Source organism: Chrysemys picta, chromosome 2, assembly GCF_011386835.1.
Source record: "Chrysemys picta bellii isolate R12L10 chromosome 2, ASM1138683v2, whole genome shotgun sequence".
NCBI classification, from domain to species: Eukaryota; Metazoa; Chordata; order Testudines; family Emydidae; genus Chrysemys; species Chrysemys picta.
In genome coordinates, this window is record NC_088792.1 from 33,239,594 (window position 1) to 33,265,914 (window position 26,321).

Sequence of the window (26,321 nt, forward strand, 5' to 3'; positions counted from 1 at the left end):
CAGGGGGTAAGGGGCAGCAAGTCAATAACTCCCCAAAACCAGTTCCTCCCCTCACAGCTCATGAGGACACAGGGTAAAAGTGTGGAAGGATTTGGGGTGCTGGGGACCAGGATGGGTGGTATGGCACAGGGGAAATCATCTGGCTGCGGAGGAAAGAGTACATCAGAGGGCCAGTATTTACTGGAAAACATGACACCAACTGCTCCTTCCCAGCTCCTATTCTGGGGAGTCAGATGGGCTTGGCTCCCCACTCTAAGCATTACCTCTAGGGTCACAGCACCACCCTGGCACCTCTGACTGAGGGCGGCAGGAGAAGGGGGGGGGGGGAGAGGCATGTGACCTGGTGCATGGGATTGCAGTACCACTCAAATTTGGTCCAGTCGCTCTCCTGTCATCATGAAGAGCAGCCATGTGATCTTTTGATGCATTCTGGCAACCCAATTTTGGATCATGACCCATGGATTGACAAACGCTGCACCGCAGAAAACCCTTGTTTGTTTAGTTTAAAATGGTTAAGAAATGCCTTGAGAGCACTGCTATATGAAATTACATGGTAACTATACTAACAAGTTCCAGTCGCTTTATTATATCTTGCACCATTTACATGTGTGGAAAACGGTAACAAAAGGCATCCAAGTACTATGATTTAAAATAGTTTCTAGTGCGTTGATGTGGTGGTGGTGGTGGGGGTTGTGCTAGCCATGATTTCATTGGAAAGAAGTTGCTTCTGACAATTCCTTTGCTTAGCACTGTTTGTTCATTAGCTGACAGGATTCCGGAAGCCCTTTCCCTAGGCCCAATCTGTTTTGCTTTTTGAACTGTACCCAGCTTAAGGCTGCTTCTAAGAAGGTGTATATGAAAGTTGATGTCTGGATGGTCTTCATCCATAGGTCAGGTGGAAGAGTGAGGAGGGCTTTAGAGGAGATAATGCCCAGAGAAACTAAACACTCCTGCACAAGGATTAGGACAGTGGAAGTAGGAGGTAATTTTCTCCATCTCACCTCAAGTAGAAACTAAGTTCAAGTAATGTTCTTCCAATTATTACCACAAGCAATTCTCACAACAGAGTAGCAGCTACTGTGTTTGATTGCTAAAGGTCCTTTTCCCACCATTGTTCACCAAACTTTCTGCATTATTAATCTTCAAAGAGTCCAACAGGCTTTTGATTCGTTCACTTGCCTGTCCCCTCTTCTTCTTGCCCTTGACACAGTTACTGGCTACAGATGGTAGCAGTAGGGCTGCCAGTCCCCAAGGCTGGCTATTACTCAATGAAGAATGACCTTTATCTTCCTGCTGTAAAATCCAGGCACACTCTCTGGCCAAAGCTACAAATCTATCCAGCTGTTTTTCTTGAACATTCTTGCTGATATTGAGGGCCCGTTCAAAGGGGTTCTGGATATAGAGAGGAGAAGGCTCAGGCTTATTTTGTTCCTTTCCCTGCAGATATTTTAAAGATAGGAAAGACAAATATTTCACACGGGTATTATACACACAGCAAATAGAACAGTTCAGCTAAGTTATTACAGCAATATTAAATATCACCTGATTGCAAAGGGCCTTTGACCTAATAAGGAATTTCTTTCATAAAAAGGAAAGTAGATGTTCATCAACTTAATTAGCCTGTCAATCTGACCATGTCATTCCCACTCTTTGTGCCCTTTCAATGGCTACTTCTTTTTCACTATAGCACGTTTAAATGTCTCATCTCCTTCAAGACAATGCACATCTCCACATCTCACACTGTCTCTGATGCAATTCTCCCATTCTCTCTTCTACACCAGCAAGGCAAGTTTCAGCCTTCCACTGTTGTCTCCATCGTGCCCTGTATGCATGGAATGAATACCTTCTGCCATGCTGTCCTTCATGCATGGAATGATTTCTATAAGCCAACATGGCTACAAAAATCCCTCCAAAAAACACTCCATTCTTTCACAATGCCCACTAAAGAATTAATGCGGTAAGTTATTTCCTCGCCTGAATTTCCCCCAGTGCCTCCTGTCTTTTGAACATCTCTCTCTCAGATTTGAAGCTTTTCACAGCAGGGTCTGCCATCTTGTGTTTTCTACAGTGCTGAGCACGTTGTCGAAACTGAAGTGTATTTTTAATTGGTATTCCTGAGTGCCTTTTCACTATTATAAAGTGCTCTTGTGAACTGTTTGGGCAACCCCAACTGCTGCACACCGTGGTGTAAAGCTCAGGGGCTCTCTCACAGACTGAGGAAGGAACCAATGCCATGCCAGAGTCTGTTTCAGGTCCTTGCAGTAGGGCACAATTTATTGGTTAACAGAAAACTCATGAGTAACACCAAAACCAAGCAATTCTCCTGCCAACCATGCCCTGCAGTCCTCGGAGGCTTCTCCCTTGCCTCTCTCAATACTGAAAGGAGAACACACCCTTCCTTTAAATCTCTTGCTGGTTCATGGGACAGGAAGGTAGCCCTTAACCCTTACCTGTCTATTTTACCCTATTACACATAGGTAATAGATAACACGCAAACAACAAATTCTCTTATTTGAAAGAAAGAGGCAAGGGAGTCCTTGTACATGTAACAGAAAGCAACAACATAGACGAGCTGAAGGCCCACTCCACACAGCAACTTTTAAATGTGATCTAGGTAAGCGGTTTGGAGCATGGCCATCTTATTTATTTAGATTTATGCAAATTCTAAAAAAGGTTTATCTTAATTAGTCACAAGTTAACAATGTTCGGGTTGTATCTGCAAAGTAACTTTTCTGCCATTTCAACCAACCAATAAGTCCACACATACCACGACATCCAGCAGTGTTTGTGTCAGTGTCTTCTGCGAAAATCTGGGTAGGTATCTCCTAGTGCGTGAGCAGGAAATTGAGTGCCCAAAGGGTACACCCACATAGCAGCACATGGGACAATATACTCTGGGATCTCCTATCTCACAAAGAGCTAGTAAAACAGGGACTGATTAAGCCAGTTACATAAACATGGTTAGGGAGTCCTGTAAAACATTGCAAACAACTGTGCTGAAGGAATTACACGAAGAAATGCATGTGCCAGAATAGCTCTCTAAGCAGACACAAAACACTTAACTGTCACAGTTACTAACGAAATTTTATCCCTTATGTGTGTGCACACAAACCGTGGGGAACAGCCATGCCAGTAAATAGTTTCAAACTCAGTTAAAAGTTGAAGTATGGAGGGGGTCTAAACTCTGGGTTCCCAACGCAGATCAGTTATTTAAAACGGCAAAGCCTTTAGGGATACACAGTTTGTATGAAGACCAAAAAAATGTTGGATTGTGTTGTACAGTCCAAGTTTTTTTTTTTGTTTTTTTTTTTTTAAATCTCTCTAACCACAAAAGTGGGACAAAGAAAGCAGCTATAAACAATGACACCTCTCATGTAACAGAGCATTCAGCTGAGCAGCTTTATTGGCTTATAGTTAGTGCTTTATAATGCAACAAATAAATTAGTGCTGCAGCACTATCAAGAAGTAGGTAATCAGTGGTTTTGCTTTGTTCTCCAGAATTTAACTCTCTTCATGAATCTGACTGCCAGTTTAGGGATAAAATCAGTTTACAGGTATTCTATGTGTAATTTCTGCAACTGCAAAATGTGCTACATAATAGCAAAACATAAAATGTTTCCTGAATGATACTATTTCCTTATGATAAGAAAATTATTTTTTTATGATTATGAAGAAATGTACATTAGATAGTTAGTCATGTATTAGTTAGTAGGATAAATGGATAAGGACAGCAGAATTTGGCTCTTTATGCAGTATTGCATATTTCTACCTCTCTCATATAGTGAGAGCTGTGACAGTTAAAGAGTAATGGGAAGAGATTAAAATGCATTTACCTTTCGAATATTTATAGAGTTCTTATTGAAAGCAAAATTCCCAAAATATTCAAAGAAGTCACTCAGCAGCACATCTGAAAGGAAAAAGGTAAAATAAGGAAAGGGATATGGTTCTCACAGAAATGGAAAAACCATTGAATGAAGATCCACTTACCCAACGTTTCTGTATTTTCTGTAGGCTTAATTTTGTTCAAATTGCTAGCAAAGGTACAGTCATAACCTTCAATTATATGCTTATCTTCTGCACCTGAAATGACAAGTTATGAACAATGTGTTTAAATGTGATATACTGTAAAAAAAAAGTCCCCCATATTTATTAAGCATTACTCAGACATCCTCTCAAAAAGAAAGCGGTACCATAAATCAGTGCAAGTGGGTACAGAAGGTAAATTACTTTTTACAATTAAATTAGTTAAAGATTTAAATGGTTTAAATTTGTGGATGGGGGAGGGAGAGTGCTTAGGAGAAATAGGAGATTTTTAAAAGCACAAATGGGCAAGTGCATGACTCCTATTTGTTCCTTTGAAAAATCAGCCACTAAGACACTTACACAAAGAGGCCTTACTTATGGCCTGTACCATTACAAATCAGTGGGGTTACAGACACAAGTAAGGGTTGCATGATCAGTATTCTTCCTCTCGGATACTCATGACAGTGCATTGGGATTTTTCTTGTACCATTTCAAGACACCTATTCCATTGTGACTGTCGTAATTCCACATTCGAAATTTCAAAGGGAATTAAAAAATAAACCTTGTTGGTAAACTGATTTTGAAAGCTTTTAAAAGTTGTTTTTACTTCAAAACTACTAAAATTCAGCATGTACCTTAGCCATTATTCTCCACTTCAAAGCCTGGGTGGGAGCACGTCTAATGGTTAGAACAGATGTCTGGTGAGTCAGGACTCTTGGATTCTATTCCCCACTTTTTCACTGGCATACCTTCTTTGATCTCAAGCAAAACTTAATCCATTTACCCATCTACAAAATGAGTAAAAGCTACCTCACAGGGACATTGTGAGAATGATTTGCAAGTCGCTGAGCCGACTTCAGTAAAAGTCATTAGTCAGAAATATATCTTTTGCTTTTAATTTCTTTAAAAGTTGAATATTGATGTCAAAGTTGATGACTACAAAATAATGTATATCATACCAAAGGACAGTGAAAAGATAATATTCCATGGTATTTTATGGCTAATTTATTGAGGAATAGAAGATCAGCAAACCAGAAGAAACAACAACCTGGACTTTTAAGAAAATGCTGACTTTTAATTGTCTGATGCACAGAGCAAGCCCACTCTCTAAGCCAGTTAAAATAAAGCTTTTCTATATGTACCACAGCTCTCCTACTGGGATTAAATGAATAATTTAGTATCAAATTAATGTTGTCAATGGAATTTAATACTGTGACTGGAAAATTTATTTAAAAAGGCAAAATAAATCAAAGTGTTTGATTCTCCAAAATATCCACCTTACAACAGTGAATCAGTACCAATGTTCAACAACTTGGACATTCTCTCAAATATATGGTATTTGCAACATGCAAGATTATTTTGGACCATCAAAAGTGACTGAGATTCACACAAAACTCAATGAAACCAGAGTGGAGAGAAAACACATAAGAGCTAGTTCAGTCCTACTCCAAAATGGAAATGTTCTTACCTGCTAGATCTTTAAGTTGGTCTAGTGTTGGAATGATAGGTGGTGTTCTCTTTTGAAGGAAAAACAAGGCCATTATTGTTAGAGAGAAGTTCGTAATCCAGGGACCGGGAATGGTACTTGTGATGCCATGTACACGGGCCCAGCACCGCACACTGAACACAAGAGCTCTTACACGTGAGTCAAGGCTACCATATATATAAAGGAGTTCTGAACTTCTCATGGCAACTCTGTGAGACACAAATCCAAGGAACAAATTGTAAATATTAAAGAGAATCATCAACTGTCAAATGTAACCCTAACTCATGCTGCTCTAAAACGTAATAATTATAAAGAAAGAGGATCTTTTTTTTTCAAATTGTTGCATATGACATAAGAGTAGCAGAGAACATCTGAAAATGTCTAAGATGAAGTTCCGGATGGCCCTATAATTAGAAACTTAAGTACAGTGGAAGAGAAATACTATCAATACACTTCAGGAGTGGTATTTGCATTGTGTAAAATGTCCATAAAAAATTAATGCAACATTACAACAGAGAAATAAAGCATTCCAGAGACAGAAAATACAAAATTAACTTTGAAAGTGCAGACTTAAATTAGACTTTTATGCTTTTGAGTATCTTAATAGACGATATCTGTGATAAATTATCTAATACAAAACCAAATACAATCTGGAATTTCTTAGATAACCTTGGATACAAAGGGTTACAATACAATGCATTCAAAAATCAAGTAAAATCTAAAGACCTTAATCTCAATGAGATCTACTAAATTTCAGTGAGATCTACAAAACATGCCACGTTTGAAGAAAGTCAATTCAGCAGTTTTCAAATTATGAAGGTTTAAAGTAAAACATCCCCAAGTTTATGACAGCCCAGTGTAAAGTTTTTTTTAAAAGCCAAGTATTAATACCACAAGTGGCAGGTACGGATACACGAGTTACTCGCTCCCAGCATTGCACGTACTCCTCTAGATTATGCGGCACCACCTCAAAAGGACAAATATAAACTTCCTAAAGTCTAAGTCAAATTTTGGGAGTAGAAAAGTTACTTTTCTTTTAAAATTTAGACTGTGCTGAAGTACACTATCCCCAATGTTCTATGCTATTTTAGAACAAGCAAAAGTTGTATATCCATCTGTATATGCACCAAAAAAGGAGGAGAGGGGGGGGAAGCTTTCTACATGCAAAACTACTGAACCACATTTTGCAGTCTTAGCTTCTTCCACAGCCTCATTGAGTATATCTACACTGCACACTAAACCCAAGCTCTGACTCAGATTTGAGCCCAAGCCCACCTATCATCCACACCCAAATCTGCCTGACTTCGGTCAGTAAGCACTTAGGACTAAAGTTCTAGGACCCTGCTAGTGGGGTGGGTCAGAGAGTCCCACCATGACTAAGGTCTAAGCCAGGGGTGGCAAACTTTTTGTCCCAAGGGCCACATCTGGGTATGGAAATTATATGGCGAGCCATGAATGCTTATGAAATTGGGGGTTGGGGTGCGGAAAGGCTCGGGATGAGGGGCTGGGGGTGCAGGAGGATGCTCTGGGCTGGGACCGAGGGGTTCGGAGGGTGGGAGAGGGATCAGGGTTGGGGCAGGAGTTTGGGGCATGGGAGGGAGTCAGGGTGGCAGACTCCGGGTGGTGCTTACCTCAAGCAGCTCCCCGAAACAGCGGCATGTCCCCCCTCTGTCCTGTCTGTAGGCACCACCCCTGCAGCTCCCATTGGCTGCGGTTCCTGGCCAATGGGAGCTGCATGGGGTGGCACTTAATGTGGGGACAGTGTGCGGAACCCTCTGGCTGCCCCTACACATAGGAGTCGGCGTGGGGACGTGCGCTGGTTCTGGGAGCCGTGTGGAGTGGAGCAAGGCCCCGACCCCGCTCCCCGGCTGGAGCGCCTGAGCAGGGCAAGCCCCAGAACTCACTTCCTGGTGGGAGCTCACGGGTCAGATTAAAACATCTGGAGGGCCGGATGTGGCCCCCGGGCTGTAGTTTGCCCACCTCTGGTCTAAAGCCCTGTCATTCTGCATGATGGCTGCAGCTTAAGCTGCAGACCCGAGACAGAAGGTCTGCGTAGCATAGAATGGATGTGTTACAATTACTGGACCTGGCTCTCAGCTGTACTACCCCCAAATTTACAATCCACTGTGGATGCTCAAGCGCAGGCTTGGAAACAAAGTCCACAAGTCCAGGTCCCATAGACCCACGTTTACAATGCTATGTGGACATACCCTTAGCATATCAAAATTTCAGTAATGGCATACATTGTACTCAGTTAACTTGAAAAAAAATTCACCTCTGAGCCGAGTACAAGATTAAAAAAATTCAAAGGAATTTTTCTCTAAAGTTTATGTGCAGTTAAAAAAAGGAAGGGGGATTATGATCATGCTATAAAAAAACAGATCAATCTACATATACACTTCAGTTAGCACATTCTCCCATTTTCACATGGGTGTCCACAAGTAGAATTTGTTAAGAATCGGAGGAGCAGGGAAGAGTATGTGTTTAACTCTGACTTAAAAATGATAATGCAGTGAAAGAATTAAGTGGCATACAAACTACAGTAGTAGGCAATTTTTAAGACCCTGTTGTCAGTTGCTTATAACTTGCCAAACTAACAGGTAGAAATTTTCCATGCCAGGTGTATGCCTTACGATAAATTTTTTTTGAAAGTTTCAGCGAAAATGGTTCAGCCATTTCCCAGAACAGGACTAGGGAAAAACACATTTTGCCTATGTTAAAATTCACATTTCACTAAACATCTCTAGTGTCTCTGTGCTTTGGAGTTGGGACCTGAAATTTGGCAAGGGGTTTGAACTGTGTCAAGGATGTGCCTTTTTCTGTTCCCAAATATCACCCAAATGTGGCCAAAGTTATAAACTTTTGAAAAATCTGTTCGCATACACTTAGTAGAGATTTGCAAAAATTTGGCAGCTAAATTCTCCAAATATTCCATTGTCACTGGACATATTCCTGTGTTTTTATGGGTTTGGGTGTGTACCTTTATACTCATAAAAGAACAGCAGCTCATAAGTCACAAGAAATGTAACTAAAATAAAAAAGTGTGCAATGGACAACAGGGAAATGGTAAAGCAACAGATTTCAGTTTGAAGCTTTCAAGAAGTTATTTGCTACAGTAATACAAATAATAGTAAGCTTAATTTTTTACTGATAGATTTGTTTCATTGTAAATGACACTAAGTCTTGCAGTTACCAAGAGAAGACAACCTCATCTGGTTCTACAACAACACTTCCCATACAATATAGTTAAATTTTGGCCCATTTACATTTACATGCCTCACTGGCATTCATGTGGCTATTTGGTACATGTAATCAAAAAATTAAAGCAAAACTAGGAAGAGAAGTGGCAGGCCAAAGAGCTATTTTTAAGAAATCTACTCCCCCTATTGGGCATCATCACGAAAGGCATCAAGTACTGAAACATCGAGTCTCAATTCCTTTCTCTTAAAAAGAATTGCCTGTTTGCACTGCTTAGGTGGCAATATATTTTGAATGCTAGGCTAATATAAAATAATTCTGTGTTTATCTGTGTACAATCCAAGAAAAAGACAACTTCAAATAGCCTTTCAGTGATCAGACTTCAGGTTAATGAAGGAATATAAATTAACGTTGGTATTATACAATTGCCTAGTCCTAAAAGCAACAGAGAATCAAAAAAGTGATTGAAAAGTTAATGAAAAACCATATGTTCTTGATTTCATATCTATTTTATTATATTGTTTTCTATCCATCTATTATTGTAAGTTTTCATGTCTCTAGTTTTAGAAAAAGTATTTATAATCTGTATTTTTACTGCTAAATTAACTAAGACCCGTCCTCAAAATTAGTCTTCAAAAATGTGACTTTTTTTGTTTTTGTTTTTGTTTTTGTTTTTTTAAAGAGTTGTCAAATATATTTCCTGCTTAGGCTCATGTAGAAAAGGAAAAAAACTTCTCAAAAACGTATCATTTGTTTGATATACAGACACACATATAGAAGCGTATAAGTAATTTTCATTATAGCTTTCCAACATACATATTATTGTTCTATTTAAATTTTTTAAAATGCTATTGCCATATCATTACCTATTGTTAGTTGTCAGGTCACACTGGAACCCCGCTGGTTGATGGGAAAATCTCACCAATGGACAGCGAGCATTGAGTATCTTTTGCACACCCACACAGCCAGCGCCAAAGTTGTCAATGCAATCACCAATCACAGAGAGGATTCTTTGTGATGCTATTCTTTCAGAAGGTACTCTCTTCATCTGATATTCCATATAAAAGGGACCTGTTTTCTAACACAAAAAAGATGAAGGTAAATTACCAGTTCTGAAAGTGACATAAGATTCTGGGACACTTCTGAAAGACAACTGGAATCACTTACAAAGAATGGTTTGTGATTAAAGATTTGAAAAACACATATTGCAAGTAGTTTTATAGGACTTGATAAGAGAAAACATTTTAAAACATCACTTTATCTTTGCCTCTCTTACATTTTTTCCAGATTAACTGGGAAATTAGAAATGCAATTGCTTAGATAAATATATGACTGCTGTAATCTCACTATTGTATACAATAAGCAGTAATTTCCAAGGTATTTTTTCAGTAATGTAAAAACAGAGAGGTCAAGATGAAGCACACTATTTTAGTGACCTAATTTAATAAAAAACTAGAAACAAGAAGTACAACCAAGCTACAAAACATGTTATTTCCTCTCTTTTGACCAAGGTGTTTGTTAGCTTGTACCAACCACATCTGTGAGGTTCTTTGTTAAAGAACATTTCCTTTTAGCTTTTGGAAAATCCCAAAGTTTCAGCACATTGGTTTATCATTACCTCATAATGCAGCCCAGCTTCTTGAAGACTCTTAAATTCATTATCTCAGAAAAGAAAGCTAATGTTCTACGTATTTTATAGAGTCAGAACAATTCTCTATAGCAATATTCTAACCAAGCCAATGTGTATTTTCCTATAATGTGTCCTTATACCTGCTAATTCATGTCTAGTTTAGGTTACAGTAATAAATTTTTATTCATATTGTGAAATAACTGTTCTAGCATATTTAAAAAAAATTCTCAGGCCTTGTCTTCACTGCATGCTAACCTTATGCTCAGCCTGTTTCCCCCCTTAATATGGTATGCCTTCACACATCCACATCTGCCAGAAGGCCACCACCATATGCTAAGTTATAGGGAACACCATAAGGCAGCTTTTAATGAGTGTTGCTACTACGAGGTTTAATGAAGTGAACACGTACAGCTGAGGCACCCATAACAAATCAAGATATCATGGTCCTCCAATACCTTTCCATAAACCCACTGGGCACCATTCCTATGCATTAATTTGCCATCTACCGGTGCTCTCAACCATGACTGGAAGTGGTCTATCTTCATATCCCTTTGCTCAGCATCGATGGTCCACCATATCTGGAGTTTCTCCATACTTGCCCACCTCTGGTGTTTGAAACAACAGAATGGCAGCCCCTAAGCCAGTGTATCAGCCACCTGATCATATGAACACACCAGAATCTTGGTGCAGCTTTGGACTAAAGTGAGAAAAATCCACATTTAATACCAGATAAAAAATATCACACTGTACGAAGGTGTATCTAAATAGCTGCTGGTTGATCATGAGATTGACCAGATGGGACACCAGGACAGGGAGAAAATAAATGGGACACAAGATGAGCTACTGGAAGGCCAGAAATAAAAATAAGAAATTTGGTGAGAATCCCAAAAACCTGTCCATTTTATGACGTGTTGAGAACCCTCATGAGCAGAGAAGCCCATTTCATCTTTAGAGCCGGGGGGAGGGAGGGGGTCTGGAACCTTCATGTCTGTGAAGATACAACCCAACCTCTTCTGGACAGCAAGCAAGGAGATGGAGCAGAGGAACTAGAAGAGGAAGTTGGCCCTAGCCTGGGAGGCAACCTTGGCCACGATTTGTATTAAAACTGCCTCATTCTCTTGATGCGCATCAGAGCAGCAGACTGCACAGGGGAGCAGAAGACACCTTAAGGTGCCTAAAGTCACAACTGGCATGGACACTGCATTGATTTTTCTTGGGGGGGGGGGGGGGGTGTGGCAGGGGGGAGATAACGTATCAGCTTGCCCAAGCTGAAACAGGCCAGATCTCTAGAACACCCTGGCATAGAATCATAGAATATTAGGGTTGGAAGGGACCTCAGGAGGTCATCTAGTCCAACGCCCTGCTCAAAGCAGGACCAATCCCCAGCCAATGCATCTGATGTAGGTATCCATGGATATGCCCTGGAGGTCCACAAGAGCCTGCATAATGATGTAGTAGTATCGTTTCCTATTTATATACTTGCTTGCTTGAGATGGTGGATGGGTATATATGTCCCAATCAATCATACCTGTGCAGTTCAGGAAGCCCATCTGTTCAAGCCCTGCAATTATTTCAGGGATATTTCCAATTCTGGCAAGCCTGGAGGACAATACATCATTAATTGTCTTGCAAACTTCGATGACCACTGAACTACCTGTAAATTTTCCAAACCCAAATAGATTGCCAACAGATCTGTATCAATCTGAGGTTGTCAGTTTTCACAAGGCAAAGAGCAACACAATTCAGGACCATTACTGGCTCTCATGCTCTCTGCAAGGGCAAGGTCCTCACACAGCTCCATGGATGTGTCTTGATGTGAAAGTTCTGGGCTCACTGCTGGTCACCTCATGTTTCCATCACAAAAAGGTCTCACCAGTGAATGTTTGTATTCCTGGTTCAGAAGCAGTGGTCTGAGTAGGGGTCATCTGCCATTACAAACAATACCCGCTCAGTTCACACCTCCGCGTCCAGATGGTCCTGTGGAATTGCTCTTGCTATGCTACTTCTAACAGCAATTCGCTGCCCCGTCTTCTCTAGCCACAAAATAGCCTTTGAAACCCCTGCCAATGTCTTCTGGTAGCAGATGGTGCAGGCACACGAAAAAGAAACACTGCTTCCATAAAAAGCTGTAGTTTTAGACTCTGGTAATTAGGGACAGGAGGATCCATACCTTTGGCCAGCACATAGCAACACAACACTACACCAACTAGGTTACTGCCAGGAAATAAATTTCATGGGCCTAGACCATGCCATCCAACAATCCAAACAGTGAACTAATAAGTTGCACAAAACCAACCCAAGAATATGAGCACAGTGCGACAGTGAGTTGTGGCATCATGAGTCTCAAATTACAAGCTCAGACAGCTGTATTGTTTGTCACAGCCAGTGCAGATAAGGGGTGTGACAGCAATCTGCTATCATGAACAATGTGGTTGCACAGCAGCAGGGCAGGCTACCACACGATTACTTACCCCATGGTTACATGCAGTGAAGACAAAGTTTCATACTATTTCCCTCTTTTGACACAACATCATTACATATGGACACTATTTGTTTTTATCTTCAAATCCACTTGTTGCTACTAATCTGACAATATTCTAACCAGATGAGCTCAATGAGAAAACCCAAAATGGCTTTCATAGCCCCACTGAGAATGTGTGTCAACACCGCCAACTAAAATAACAGCATTGCCAAAGAAAGTGGCTTTAGAGCTCCACTAAATGGCATCAGCAAACAATAGAGTGGGTTAGGGAAAACAAGCAAGATAACCTGTAGCTTTAATTTTACAATACAGGGTGGACAAAAATGAATTATTTTTTTTTTAAATCTGATTTCTATTTAAATGGAACTCTTATTTAAATTAAGTACATTTTGATAATCTATAAAAACCATTTAAATTAGAAAAAATATTAGGCAGGACATATTTGTGGCCAAAGTTTTAAAGAAAGTCAAACTACTGAACTGGTGGAAGTCAACGGCTAAACACATGTAAACCAGCTTTTGACAGCTTTCTTGCAGGTGCAGAAAGATATTTTCCTAATTTCAAGTATCAGAGGGGTAGCCATGTTAGTCTGGATCTGTAAAAGCAGCAAAGAGTCCTGTGGCATGAGCATGCATGCATCTGACAAAGTGGGTATTCACCCACGAAAGCTCATACTCCAATACGTCTGTTAGTCTATAAGGTGCCACAGGGCTCTTTGCTTCCTAATTTCAGTTTATTCCACTAGTTCAGTTCAATGGCTAGTTCATTAAAATTTAAGAAACTGACTGGTAGCTGAACTAGGAAAGCTTATTTTCCTCTTCCAATCTATGAACAAAAACTAATTGTGAGATGAGATCTACAGTTCTGAAATCCCGAAGGACATGGCAAACAGAAACAGTCAGTTCAATTCCCTAACTACATATACTTTTTTTTGTTTAAAAATCAGTTAGGTTTCTATCAAAATATTTTTTGCATTTAACTTACTTTTTTTCCCCCTCTTGTATCCAGCACATTTAAGATATTTTTATCAGTGAAATAAAACTATTTGAAAAACACTCTTTTTATGCAGTTAATTCCAATTTCCAAATAGAACTTGAGACAAATCACAAGTAAAACGCTAAATCTAGTAAAGAAGAAATGCATAATCCACAGTTTTCTAACATAATACAAAATGTAAAAATTAAGAATGAATAAACGTACACTAAGCTTAAACTGCTTAAATAAATGTGCATAGATACAGTCTATCCTCCTGGTTAGCAAGAAGTAGTATCAGTTTTAATGTAAAGGCTATGTTAGTTGCAAATCGACATTTTTAATGGTTACCAACTAATGAAAAATCAACTTTTTTTTAGAAAAATAACTAAGTACAAATGCAAAACCAGATTTAAATTATTTAAATCAAGATTTCCTGCTTGCTGATTTAAATCAATCCACCCTATTACACTAAAGTGCTAGATGCCAGCTGGACTGATGTACTAAAGAAAATCCAGAGCAAGACATCTCAGACCTGCTCACATCCCGGATAATGGCTGAGATAGATTTCAATAGAAGGAGGTTCACCTATGGAACACTGTTCTGGAGTTTAGCTCAACTGACGAACAAAATATTTAGAGGGACTATGAATGCAAATTGCCAACATTCCAGTACATTCGCTGCATTCATTTTTATTGGTAGATGTCTTCTCAATTTGTTCTGATTAATGAAGTTAGTTGGTGCAGTAAACCCAGTACCAGAAAAACTTCCCCAACTGCCACTGGGAAGTGCCAATAATTGGGAAAAATAAGCATTACTCATTCATATACTTCCATGTGGCAGTGAAATACAGTAGCATACGTTGGAGGTGGGTCACAAAGAAAGGCTGGAGAGCTGAAGTGAGGGGTCATTAGACAGACTGTGGCCAGGTCTACACTAGAAAGTTAGGTTGATACAACTATGTCGCTCAGGGATGTGAAAAGTACGCATTCCTAAGTGACATAGCTAAGCTGACCTAACCCCTGGGGTAGACAGCTCTAGGTTGACAGAAGAATTCTTCAACCAACCCAGCTACCACCTCTTGGGGAGGTGGATCAACTACAGCAACAGGAGAACCCTCCCTTCACTGTAGTGAGTGTCTGCACTGAAGCAGTACAGTGGTCTTGCTGTAGCAATTTAAGTGTAAACATAGTCCTAGTCTTATAGACAAAATATGGTGCCCTAGAAACTTAGGACATGCATGGAAAATTCAACAATTTTATATTAAGTTTTTAATCCTCCATGCTCCAAATTCTCCGAAAAAAAATTGTGTGTGTCTTATTTTAAACAAGCCAACTTGCAAACAAATTGATTACTTCACTCAGCAAGTTCAGTTTGGGGTTTTAAAGTATAGACTTCTATTCTAAGCCCGAAGGGTTTTGTCCTGGTGTTTGTCACTGTGGCATCTGAGTGCCTCAGTATTAACTATGGAGTGCAGTTGCTGTACAGTACAGTGAACACCACTGGGGACACTACAGTTTACTTCTTGCCATGATAAGAAAACCTTCTGTTTATTCTTACTGTTTTCACATCACAGTTGTTAATTCATTAAAGGTCTCTAGCTCTGTACACCCCCCCAAAACACCAAATCCTCTTAACAGACTTTATTGGAAATATTTCGAAAACCTCAGTATAGCGTATCCTCTGTTTCACTTATATCTCTATGTGGTTAAATCTGTCAAAGAAGTCCTACAAGTTAGAGACATGCTGTTTACCCTTACCGCTCTTGTAGGGCTCCTCCCAATTTCATCCAGGTCCAAAAACATGTCTAAATCACATCCTAATTTGCCAAAGGTGTTCACTGAGGAGCCAAATGGCTTCACTGTGCACTCTGGGAAATATGCACATGCAATGTCCTGAATCAGAGAACAGACTAGAAACCGGAGCTTAGTGTTCTCCTCTGTTAGCTGATATTCATCCATTAGAGTGTACAACTGATTACTTACCTAATGAAGAAAAAACAAACATCAAAATATATGTTAGTTCCATTTCCTTATTTGTTTGCTTAGCATCCAGTCTTTCTGACCTAATTTAATACCCCCTTCAGAGGCTACTCTTCAACTCCTTAAAATGAATGTCAGTGCTATGTCACTTACATTCTTACACTGCTATAGAAGTAAACAAAATATTTACAAATTAAGATGCCTTCTACAGCTTTAGACACCAGTTCCTTCATTTCAGAAACTACCCTCCCAACACATTTAGAGATATTATTGAGGATTCTTCCTCATGGAGCAGCAAAGTAAAACCCAAAGAAAAAAAGAAGATAATAGATCCAAATGAAAACATGAACAGTGTTGGCCAGCATTTTGACTCTTATCGGATACCAAAGTATTCACCATAAATGATGCAAATGCATCCTGAATGCCCCAATTCCTAAGCTATTCAACTCACCACTGGGGGTTAATCTAGCTCTAGCCCGGAGTACCTCTCCTGGGTGGTTGCAATTTGGTAATGGTTTTTCCAAAAAAGAGAGTCTTTTCGTTTTGAAGAAGAAATGGAATGTTCCCCTCACCTCCACAGATCCCTTCATCCTATCAAGCGATCCAGTCCATTACTGGTGCAATTTCCTACTGCAGGAGAGTGCCCCCATTTCTGTTCAGTCATCTGCAGTGGGTGCCATTAGCTCAGCTCTGAAAGGTATCCCAAATATCTTTGCACTGATAGCAGTAGTGCATCAAAAAAGGTGCTGTGACAGCCCATGCAGATTTCTGGAGTGCATATGAAATTCACGGGTAAATAAGAGGAGAGTGAAGAAAGGTAGAGGGATGTATTCCTCAGCTGGAGAACAACACTGGTAGTATTCCATAGTTCTCTCAGACATTAACATCGTTAAGTGATGTCCTACTTAGCTTATGGCTAAGGCTTTCTGCTCTGGGGCTCTCCGAGCATACTCATTGCTCACCACCATTCAAGAATCTAATCACCACATATGAACCAAAGTGAGCAGTCATTGGGCAAGATTACAGTCTCAGTGACAGCACTGTATATCCAAAGTAACGCAGCACAAATCAATGGAGTTAGTCTGGATTTACACTCTTACACCAGTATAAATCCCGAGTAACTCCATTGGCCTGCCTGCATTCTTGGGATCGGGTAGTACAGAATGCTTAATCAGGAATTCTGCTGCTACTATATAGGGAACATTTCCCCTCTCTACAATTTTCCTCCATGGAGTCCTAAGTCGACCAGTCACTTCTGGCTTAATCAGTACATACATCCACCTTTTTTTTTTTTTTTACTAAAATACATTTACTTATAGCCTGGGAACCTGGTCCCATATTGTAATATTCCAAGAGCCCTCACTCGTATTATCTTCAATAGAAACTTTAGTTAGAGTAATAAATAAAGAGCAAAAAAAACGTGCTCTGGATTGAAGACTCAAAAAAGGTAAATATTAATATATTTTAAGACTTCTGAAAACAATTATTATTTTTTTTTTTTTTCAAAAATTGCAGCGAACTTGTACAAGTCCTCTATGTTCTTGTCTTACCCTGATATGTTGCATTACTCAGACATTACACTTCAAGGTATCAGTCCTACTGTCACAGTAGTTTACTTAAACATGCATCTCCCTCTCCCTTCCACCTCTTTCCACCATTTTTTCTTCTACTTTTTAAAGCTTAGAAATATCAGAAAGGTCAAGTCTTTCTTGTTTTTACTGATGGATTCAGATATGGGCTCAGAAATCTCAAACCTCAAGTTAAGGTGTGAGAATAGTGGAAATAAAAATCAGTTTGTTGAAGAGTCAACTGTTTAATACAAACAGGTGTTAAAAAAGATTTGCAAGACTGAACAGAAGTGAAGAGAACCATCTCATTCAGAGATTGCTTTCATACACACTAATGGTCATAACAAATAAAGTAATCACTTGACATATTTATTTCAATTTATGAAATGCATTTATCCAAGGCAATCCACTAATAGCTCAGATAAATATTTCTGGCCAGTGGAATTGACCTGTAAAAGCCCCAAAGAATCTTTAGATAATTACACATTTCCATAAGCAAATTTAAAAAAAAACAAAACAAAAAAAACCACCTTAAGAGAGCTATAGCCATAGACCAGAAGTGGGCAAAGTACGGCCCATGGGCTACATCCGGCCCGTGGGACCGTCCTGCCCCGACACTGAGCTCCCGGCTGGGGAAGCTAGCCCCCCTCCCCTGCAGCCTCAGCTCACTGCACCGCCGGGCAGCTCAGCACCGGTGCTCCCCCGTGAGGGGTTGGGGGGGGGGGGGGGGAGAGTGGGAAGAGCAGGGAGGGAGGCTCACCTGCAGCCTCAGGGGAGCAGGCGGGCGGTGCGGGTGGCGGGAGCGCGGGTGGAGGATTCAGGAGGAGCACCGGGCGGCCGCAGCAGTCCAGAGAGAAGCGGCGCTTTAAAGGGGAAACCGCCGTTTCTCTCCAGCTGTGTGGCTGCCCCTGCTCCTCCTGAGTCCTCCGCCCATGCTCGCAGGGCCACATTCCGAAAGGGGCGGGGAGGGGTTGGATGGGGAGGTCCCAGGAGGGCGGTTGGGGCAGGGGGTTCCAGGAGGGGGGAGTCAGGGGACAGGGAGGGGGGGTTGGATAGGGGATGGGGTCCCAGGGGGCAGTTAGGGGCGGGGGGTCCCAGGACGGGTCGGTCAGGGGACAGGGAGGGGGGGTTGGATAGGGGGTGGGGTTCCAGGGGGCAGTTAGGGGCGGGGGGTCCCAGGTCGGGTCGGTCAGGGGACAGGGAGGGGGGGTTGGATAGGCGGTGGGGTCCCGGGGGGGGAGAGGGGGGAACAGTTAGGGGCAGGGGTCCCGGAGGGGGCAGTCAGGGGACAAGGGAGCAGGGGGGGGTTGGATGGGCCGGGGGTTCTGAGGGGGACAGGAAGTGGGAGGAGGCGGATGGGGGCAGGGGCCAGGATGTTTGGTGAGGCATAGCCTTCCCTACCCAGCCCTCCATACCATTTTGCAACCCCGATGTGGCCTTCGGGCCAAAAAGTTTGCCCACCCCTGCCATAGACTTACACTGTCAGCACTACAAAGCTTCTGAACAAGATCATTGATTAGAATGGTGGACTGTTTATGACAGTGAACTGGTGCCTGATGAGCAGCTTGAGTTGATGGGTTTTTCAATGTTAAAGTAAAAAGTCTAGATTTAAATGGAACAGCACATTCCTCTTCAATGCCTGGGGTTCGGGTAACATCATGTAGTGAAGCTATGCTGTCTTTTTCAGAAAATTCTACCACGGCATAGGTACCCTAAAAGCATTAAAAAGTGAAGAGACATGGTAAAATAGCTGGTACAAGGCATAAACAATTACATTGATATTACCGTTGCAACAGTAATCATAGCTGTCTAGAGACAATATGATTTTTATCCTATGCATTTCACACTAATTCACACCTCAGCACCTTTGTACTCTTTCACAAGCTGTCAAAAAGAGAATTTAAGATGTATACCATTTGACATAATGAGCACATTTCTGCATTAGAAAGTAATCAAACTAATGAATATATTTATTTCCACTACTGCTAGATTTAGGAAGTGAATGGAGTGCAAATAAATATGTTCTGCTGTTAGGCAAGCAGGCGAGTGGTATGAAACTTACTGATAGAGCTTTAGCCCCGCCCAAAAAAGTTTGCTATCTTCAACTCATTTTGGGTGTCACTATTCAACTAAAAGAAACAAATCTTGACTGAAAAATTGAGAAGTAGGAATAAAAATTCTTGATTTACTTAACATCTTGTAAAATTTAACAAACATGAAAAGAAATACACACAAGTAATTTGTCAAAGAAAGATGCCCAACTTTTGAGAAAGACAAAAACTAGTTTCTTGAAAACCAGAGACTGACATTTCTTTTTGCCCAAATCCAACTTTTACCAAAAGATTTTAATTTAAAATACTCCAAGTACGTACATAGCTTTCATAAAAGTAGTGACTGTTAATTTTTCCATGATGGGACAAATATGTGAGAAATTTTTTCTCACTGATCTTGGCTGGGCAGTTAATTAAAACAGTCCGCTGTGCTTGCTCTAGCCTTTCTGCTTGCACCTCAGAAAACGTCTTCTTTCGGGTACCAACTTTAGAATCTGTGGGAGAGGGTAGAAAAAAAATTCTGCATAAAAATGTAGGTTTTATACAGATTTTGGTAGCTTGATGTTAAGGAACCTACAGAACTCAATTTTAAAACACAAAGTTAATAATGGGCAATCTCCCAAAAGAGAGGTTCTTTCTCCCCCTTGCATCAATTTTTCTTCACCTCCCTACTGTTTTACTTGTTCACCTCTAGTTTTTCCTTCTCCTCCCATGTGTGCACTCCCAAGAGGTTTGCACTGGTGCCCTTTTTCAGCATACAGTATTTCCCCAATGGCACTGACAGGAGCCACAGTGAAACTGGGAACAAAACAAACAAACAAACCCAATCAACCACCAAACAAACAAAAACCACAGGAGTGCTATATGAAAGTGTAAGTGCAATTCTTCCACAATTTTACTAAAATCAGATAAGGGGGAAAACCAACAACAGTGAATTCCCATTCTACAGAAAATGTTTTTCTATAGTGAACCTGTTATGTTGACATTAACGACTGGCTTGATATTTTCTATGTAAAACATCTACTTAAACTGATCCAGAGCATATTACAGTTGAGAGCAGCTGTGATACAAATGCACAACAATCAGATAATGACACATTCTTTAGCCCAGATCAGTAGCTCCCATCCTTCCTTGATCATTAAACTCTACACCAGGGGTCAGCAACGTTTGGCACGCGGCTCACCAGGGTAAGTACCTTGGCGGGCTGGGCCAGTTTATTTACCTGCTGACGCGGCAGGTTCGGCCGATCGCGGCCCCCACTGGCCAATGGGGGCGGCGAGAAGCGGCGCGGGCGAGTGATGTGCTGGCCGCGGCTTCCCGCCGCCCCCATTGGCCAGGAACGGCGAACCGCGGCCAGTGGGGGCCGCGATCGGCCGAACCTGCCGCGTCAGCAGGTAAATAAACTGGCCCGGCCCGCCAAGGTACTTACCCTGGTGAGCCGCGTGCCAAACGTTGCTGACCCCTGCTCTATGTAAAATACGCAACAATATTGGGTCTGGAAACCCATGCCAACTCCCCTTTAATACACTCCATCTTAGTGTAGTCATCACATCTCGCTTTTTCTGACATGCCCCAACTATTTCTCTTTCCCCTCTTCTTTGTTTTTTCCTTTGTCTTTTTCTTTCAGTTTTGCTTTCTGCTTTTTATTCTCTCCCCTCCCCGATTTTCTCTCTCTCATTTCCCAACTATTTTATGCTTATTTTCTCTCCCACCTTTTAACTGTTGCAGGTTCTGTCACCCTACCCCAGTAGCTGACACTAGATCAGTGGTTCTCACCCTATTTACCATTGTGGGCCACTTATGCAGCTCTCTATGTGTTATGTGGGCCTCATCCACACAATATATATACTGTCTGTATGGCCCTGAGGATGACACATGGGCCACAGCTGTGTGTTGATTGGGCTGCCCACAGGTTGAGAACCACTGCACTACAGAGTTCTGCTCCTCGCATGCTATCTGTGTCTGTTGGACAGAGCTGGCAGGCAACGGTGCTATTTAGAGTCACCTGAAGAGGAGCTGGTAGGAGAACACACAGAAATAAAGAGGATGAGTAGCTGCCACTATCTGCAGCACTGCAGCTGGGTTTCAAAACAAATGATCAGGTTTACACAGTAGCAAAGTGGTACTGAACTTTAACAGTAACCATTAATGTGTTGTGCAAACACATGACAAATATGATCCCTGTCCATTATATGTGATGCTTTCTAAAGCTATTCCTAGTAGGGAATTTTGTTTGTTTATTTTTAACATATGAATCATCTATTTTGAGAATCCCAGAGATTCCGTAAACTCAGCTTCCAATGATTCCTGAACAATTTTCTAGGAATAACTGGCAGTACTCTATGAAGAATCATATTGAATCTTTTTCAGTCTTTTGTATTTAACTTTAAAAAAACACCTTTACACAAGTTCAACTGATATGCTTAATGAGAAAAAAGGTCAAGCTTGAAAAAAAACTAGCCACTAGACACTGAAAATAGTATATTTCAGTTTTTAAACTTTTGTTTCTTAACATGACTATTCAGGGGAAAAAGTCAAGATAGGATGTATTCAAATGGGTTGTTTCTGGTTTGCAGAGATTAGAATTTGATATTTTAACTTGCATGGTATGCAAGGCAAAAGCTATTAAAATATAAGCAGCTACAGTTTAAGTCCTGATTAGACAGTCTGAAACAGAACACTGGAATTTCCAACAAGTACAGTAACGCACGTGACAATGCTCTTCAAAACTAGACGCTTAGTACCGCATCTTCCCTGGACACATATTCCCCTCACCCCCGTTTTGACAACAACAGGGTGGTTATTCTCTTTTGATCTTAGTGATGCATATTCAGGAACTGGGATATGGCAGACAGTGACAGCTCTGCCACGTTCTAACACAGTCGTGCCCAGAATGCAGCCCACTAACTGCAAATATGGTGTAAAACTTTTAACATTGAGAACAATCAACCACTGGAACAATTTGCCCAATGTCATGGTGGATTCTGCATCACTAGGAATTTTTAATTAAGGTTAGTTTTTTTTTTAATGATATGCTCTATGAATTATTTTGAGGGAAGTATTTGGCTTGTGTTAAGCAGGTCAGCCTAAATGAGCATAATGGTCCCCTCTGGCCTTGGAATCTATTAATTCTGCAACGTGATCTCATTTCACAGGGTAGTGTAGCCCCCAGCCCCTACAGGGCAGGTACACACCTCAGCCTCAGGGAAGGCTACTGCAGGCCACCTGCTCCCGACGGTAGCTCGGAGCGAGGCTGCAGCCCGCCCGGTTTGTACACAAGCTGCCAACGCAGCCCCTCGAGCGGGCCGAGTCTGGCCCCTCCCAGCCCTAGCCCGAGCCACGGGGTCTGGCAAATGATTCCCACGAGGCCGGCTCTTGCGCGGCGGGGCGGACACAGCCGCTCTCCAGAGAAGCCGGGTCACAGCCCGCTGCGCTCCATTCGCGAGGCTCCCCGAGCTGCCAGGGCACGACAGCCCCGCCCGGCTTCGGGGCTGCTATCGCACCCCTGGCCCGCAGAAGGGCGGAAGCGCAGCCCCAGACAGACCCCGGCGCCCAGCAGCCTCCCGGGCTGCCCCCTTGGCCCAGTGCAACCGCCCCCCCCCCCCCGCCAGGCCCTGTCCCGCCACAGAAGCCTCCTCACCTGCCTCCTCTCGGCCAGGGGCCCTCTGCGCGGCAGCTTCGGTGGAGCTGAGCCGGACCTGGCTGAGGCGCGGCCGCCCCAGAGCGCGGCGCGTCTGGCTTGTCCCCGGCACGGGGAAGCGCAGCCGGCACCACGGCAGCAACAGCTCCAGGCGGGACGCCATTACCGAACGTGAGGCGCGGGTAAGGGTGAGCCGCCGTGCGCAGGCGCGAACTCGCGCGCTGTACGGAGCGGCACGAGAGTCAAATCTCGCACCTAGTTCTGCTTCTTGGCTACTAGAGTCCAGCCCTGCACTTGCGCCCAGGAGCTCCAGCCGGACTCAGTGGGAGCGGGATCTGATCCTCTAGCTCCCGCCTGTGGGCCGGGACCTATTCGCCTCACCGGGCTTGGGCCGGATCCCGCGGGGTGAGGGCGCTGCGAGCCCCTGGGCGCTGAGCATCCCGCAGGCGGGGTCCCCGGCGCCACCAGCCCGTTGCGCTCCGGTCGGGAGCGCGTGCAGCGCTCGCTCCGCATTAGGGGGTGTAGCGGGCACCTAATAGCAAAGAGACGCTCCTCCCTTTCATGCACAGCGCGTTGCCGCTGTGCGAGAGCCCCGGCGTGAGCGGGGCTTGGAAACACGCGTTTCGGCTGAAGGAGGCGCTCCGAGGGGCTCCTCGCTGGAGTCCACCCCCCGGCCGGAGGCACAAGCGAAGGCCCCAGTCCTGCAAACAGTAACCCACGTGCTAACCCTCCCCGGGGGGGGAGGGGAGGGGCAGCCTGTCACTGCCTAGTGTGACCGGGCCCACGGGCTTCTACTTCCCGGGACATAAAAGCAAAGGCGGGTGTGAAACAGACGCCGAAGAAAAGGGGACGAGCCGTGCAAGGGTTTGGGGAAGCAGCCAGGACCCCGTTGTGAGTGATCTGATTATTTGATAAAGTGAAACAGAATACTGCATATTCCCTATTCTTGTTATTGACGTAAACACACACAGTGAGCTACTGCAGTAAATTCAGAATACAGACTCTGTACCTTTACTGCAGTACAGCCATGACAACATGCCTACCTTTGTCAGTGGTATAACTGTACCATTACACGTACCCATAGTGAAACGTTACAGCTATTCATTTCCCTAGGTTACATCTTTTAGAGGTCTCTTTGGAGGGCTCATTTGGCCCTGCACAGGTGTATAAAGTTAGCATATGAGTGGTTGTAGGATCAGAAACTTGAGATAAGACCGTGTGACCTTGAGCAAGTCACACCCCCAGTCTCATTCTCAGTTACCCCATCTATCAAATGGAGATACCTAATTTTGTATAGTACCTTGAAATTTATGGATGAACATTTATATCAGTGTAAATAATTATTTTGTAATCTTAGCCTTGGTTTTAGGATGATACAGGAGAGAGGGAAGAAGATCTTTTAAAGATTACTTCTAGAATTATTCTTCCATGTGACCGGAACATTTCAATTTACTCCACCTATATGTAGCAACTGTGTGTTTTTCCTCTGGAATACTATGACGCATTCCTCATAAATTCACTGATGTGCTTAAGAGGAAAACTCCTCCTCTTCTTCCTGTGAGGCTGGTCTAAAAGAAAAATGATCTAATTAAAATTAATTGTGGGTGTAAGAAAACTAACAACCCCACCAGGTTCCTGAATAATAGCTAAGCTCCAGCTGCATGGTAGCTGGTACATAACCCACCACTAAAACTGTGTTGTTCAAATTCATCCTCCCAACTTCTAGTCTCTGTGCAATTCCACCCTTTTCAGTACCCCAGCTCTCACTTCTTAGAGCAGTAGTTCTCAACCTTTCCAGACTACTGTACCCTGTTCAAGAGTCTGATTTGTCTTGCATACCCCCAAGTTTCACCTCATTTAAAAACTACTAATTGCTGACTTTCTTTTTTTATACTATATAATTTTAAAATAAATCAACTTGAATATAAAAATTGTACAGAACTTACATTGCAGTGTATAGTATATAGAGCAGTATAAACATGTCATTGTATGACATTTTAGTTTGTACTGACTTCACTAGTGCTTTTTATTTAGCTTGTTTTAAAACTAGGCAATATCTAGATGAGTTGATGTACCCCTTGGAAGACCTCTGTGTGCCCCAGAGGTACGTGTACCCCTGGTTGAGAACCACTGTCTTAGAGGACACCTAAGTGTTGCAGGAAGTGGTTTAGGTGCTCGCTAGGTGGCAGTCTGTAATTCTGGAGGATCTCTCTTCCCTCTAACTAACCAAGTGCTAACTTATGGAACAGAGTGTTAGATGGAGCTATGCTGCTGGAGCTGTTGCCTTGTGGATGCATAGACAACTGGTGCCTCCTGGTAACTGGGGGGGCACAATGTAAAGGGGGAACATGTAACCCCCCCCCCCAGTTGCATCTGGGGGGAACTTCCAGCCCTACCTCCCTGGGCCAGGGTTGCTAATTCCTCCAGCTCCTCGGGAGCTGGGGCCACAGGAGTGGGGAGCATATGCCTCTGCACCCGGCTGGGGCCAGCCCTGGCCCAGGGAGACTCACAGCACCAGGGTCTGCCTGGAGATCTTGGACACCTCAGCAAGGGGTGGGGCATGGGCAATGAGCAGAAGCCAGGGAACCTGCTCCTGGTACTATCCCCAGCGACCCCTGCACCCAGCCCAGGCCTGCCACACTTTCCCCACCCCACCAGAGATACCTGTGGAGGAGGGCTCTGTACTTCTCCTGTCATGCCATGTCCCCCCTCCCCCACACACACATATTTGGCCACTTTCCCTGGCAGCAGAGGCTGGGTGGGGAACAGGAGGGAGCCGATTCTTACGCTGGCTGAAGATGGCCGCTCCAGGTTGCTGACTCTGTGCAGCGTGATAGCTGTATGAGAGCACCTGGCTAGGAAAGCGGCAGCAGCCCACTGCCTACACTCCCTGCCCAGGCCCGACTGCCAGGGACAGGGGCTGAGCAAGCCAAAAACATGCGGGGGAAAGGGGGGACTCTGGCTTAGTTGGCCCCTGTCCCCGGCAGCCAGGCCCAAGCTGCCTCCCCAGCTGGGTTCTTGCAGGCAGTCGCCATGCTGCAGAAAGCAGCAGCCTGAGAAGTGGCTGGTCCTGCTCCCAGCCCAGGCCCAGCTGCCAGGGACAGGAGTTGAACAAGCCAGGGGGAGGCCCAGCAGAAGGACAGATCCCTTCCTGCCTCCCCCCTGCAGGCTGAGCAGAAATCTGGGGGGCACTTGATGCTGCATGGCCCCTCTACGGATTGCTATGTTTGGATGAGATGTAGTCCTGAACATTTGTAGTGATTCCAACTCTCGTGACATTTTCCAAGAG

General features: G+C 43.1%; 2 protein-coding genes across 3 annotated transcripts in view; one reads left to right on the plus strand and one right to left on the minus strand.

Annotated features, from left to right (window-relative positions):
* Window positions 1–563: 563 nt before the first annotated feature.
* Window positions 564–23,619, minus strand: MTPAP (mitochondrial poly(A) polymerase). Of its 2 annotated transcripts, none has more exons than XM_008162879.4 (9): window positions 23,033–23,619; window positions 19,714–19,886; window positions 18,820–19,053; window positions 15,552–15,776; window positions 9,574–9,785; window positions 5,492–5,718; window positions 3,988–4,080; window positions 3,834–3,907; window positions 564–1,437 (listed from the first exon to the last, which is right to left on the minus strand). In XM_008162879.4, the coding sequence occupies exons 1-9, from the start codon at window positions 23,193–23,195 to the stop codon at window positions 1,075–1,077; spliced, it is 1,764 nt and encodes a 587-aa protein (XP_008161101.2). In that variant the 5' UTR covers window positions 23,196–23,619; the 3' UTR covers window positions 564–1,074. The 2 variants fall into 2 exon arrangements, with proteins under 2 accessions (XP_008161101.2, XP_065438976.1); XM_065582904.1 differs by lacking the exon at window positions 23,033–23,619 and adding an exon at window positions 20,081–20,186.
* A 105-nt stretch (window positions 23,620–23,724) lies between these two features.
* The window catches only part of MAP3K8 (mitogen-activated protein kinase kinase kinase 8), a 28,198-nt gene continuing 25,601 nt past the window's right edge, over window positions 23,725–26,321 (plus strand). The window contains exon 1 of the mRNA XM_042858289.2: window positions 23,725–23,923. The gene's annotated coding sequence lies outside the window, so the exon portion shown is untranslated. The remainder of the gene's footprint in view (window positions 23,924–26,321) is intronic.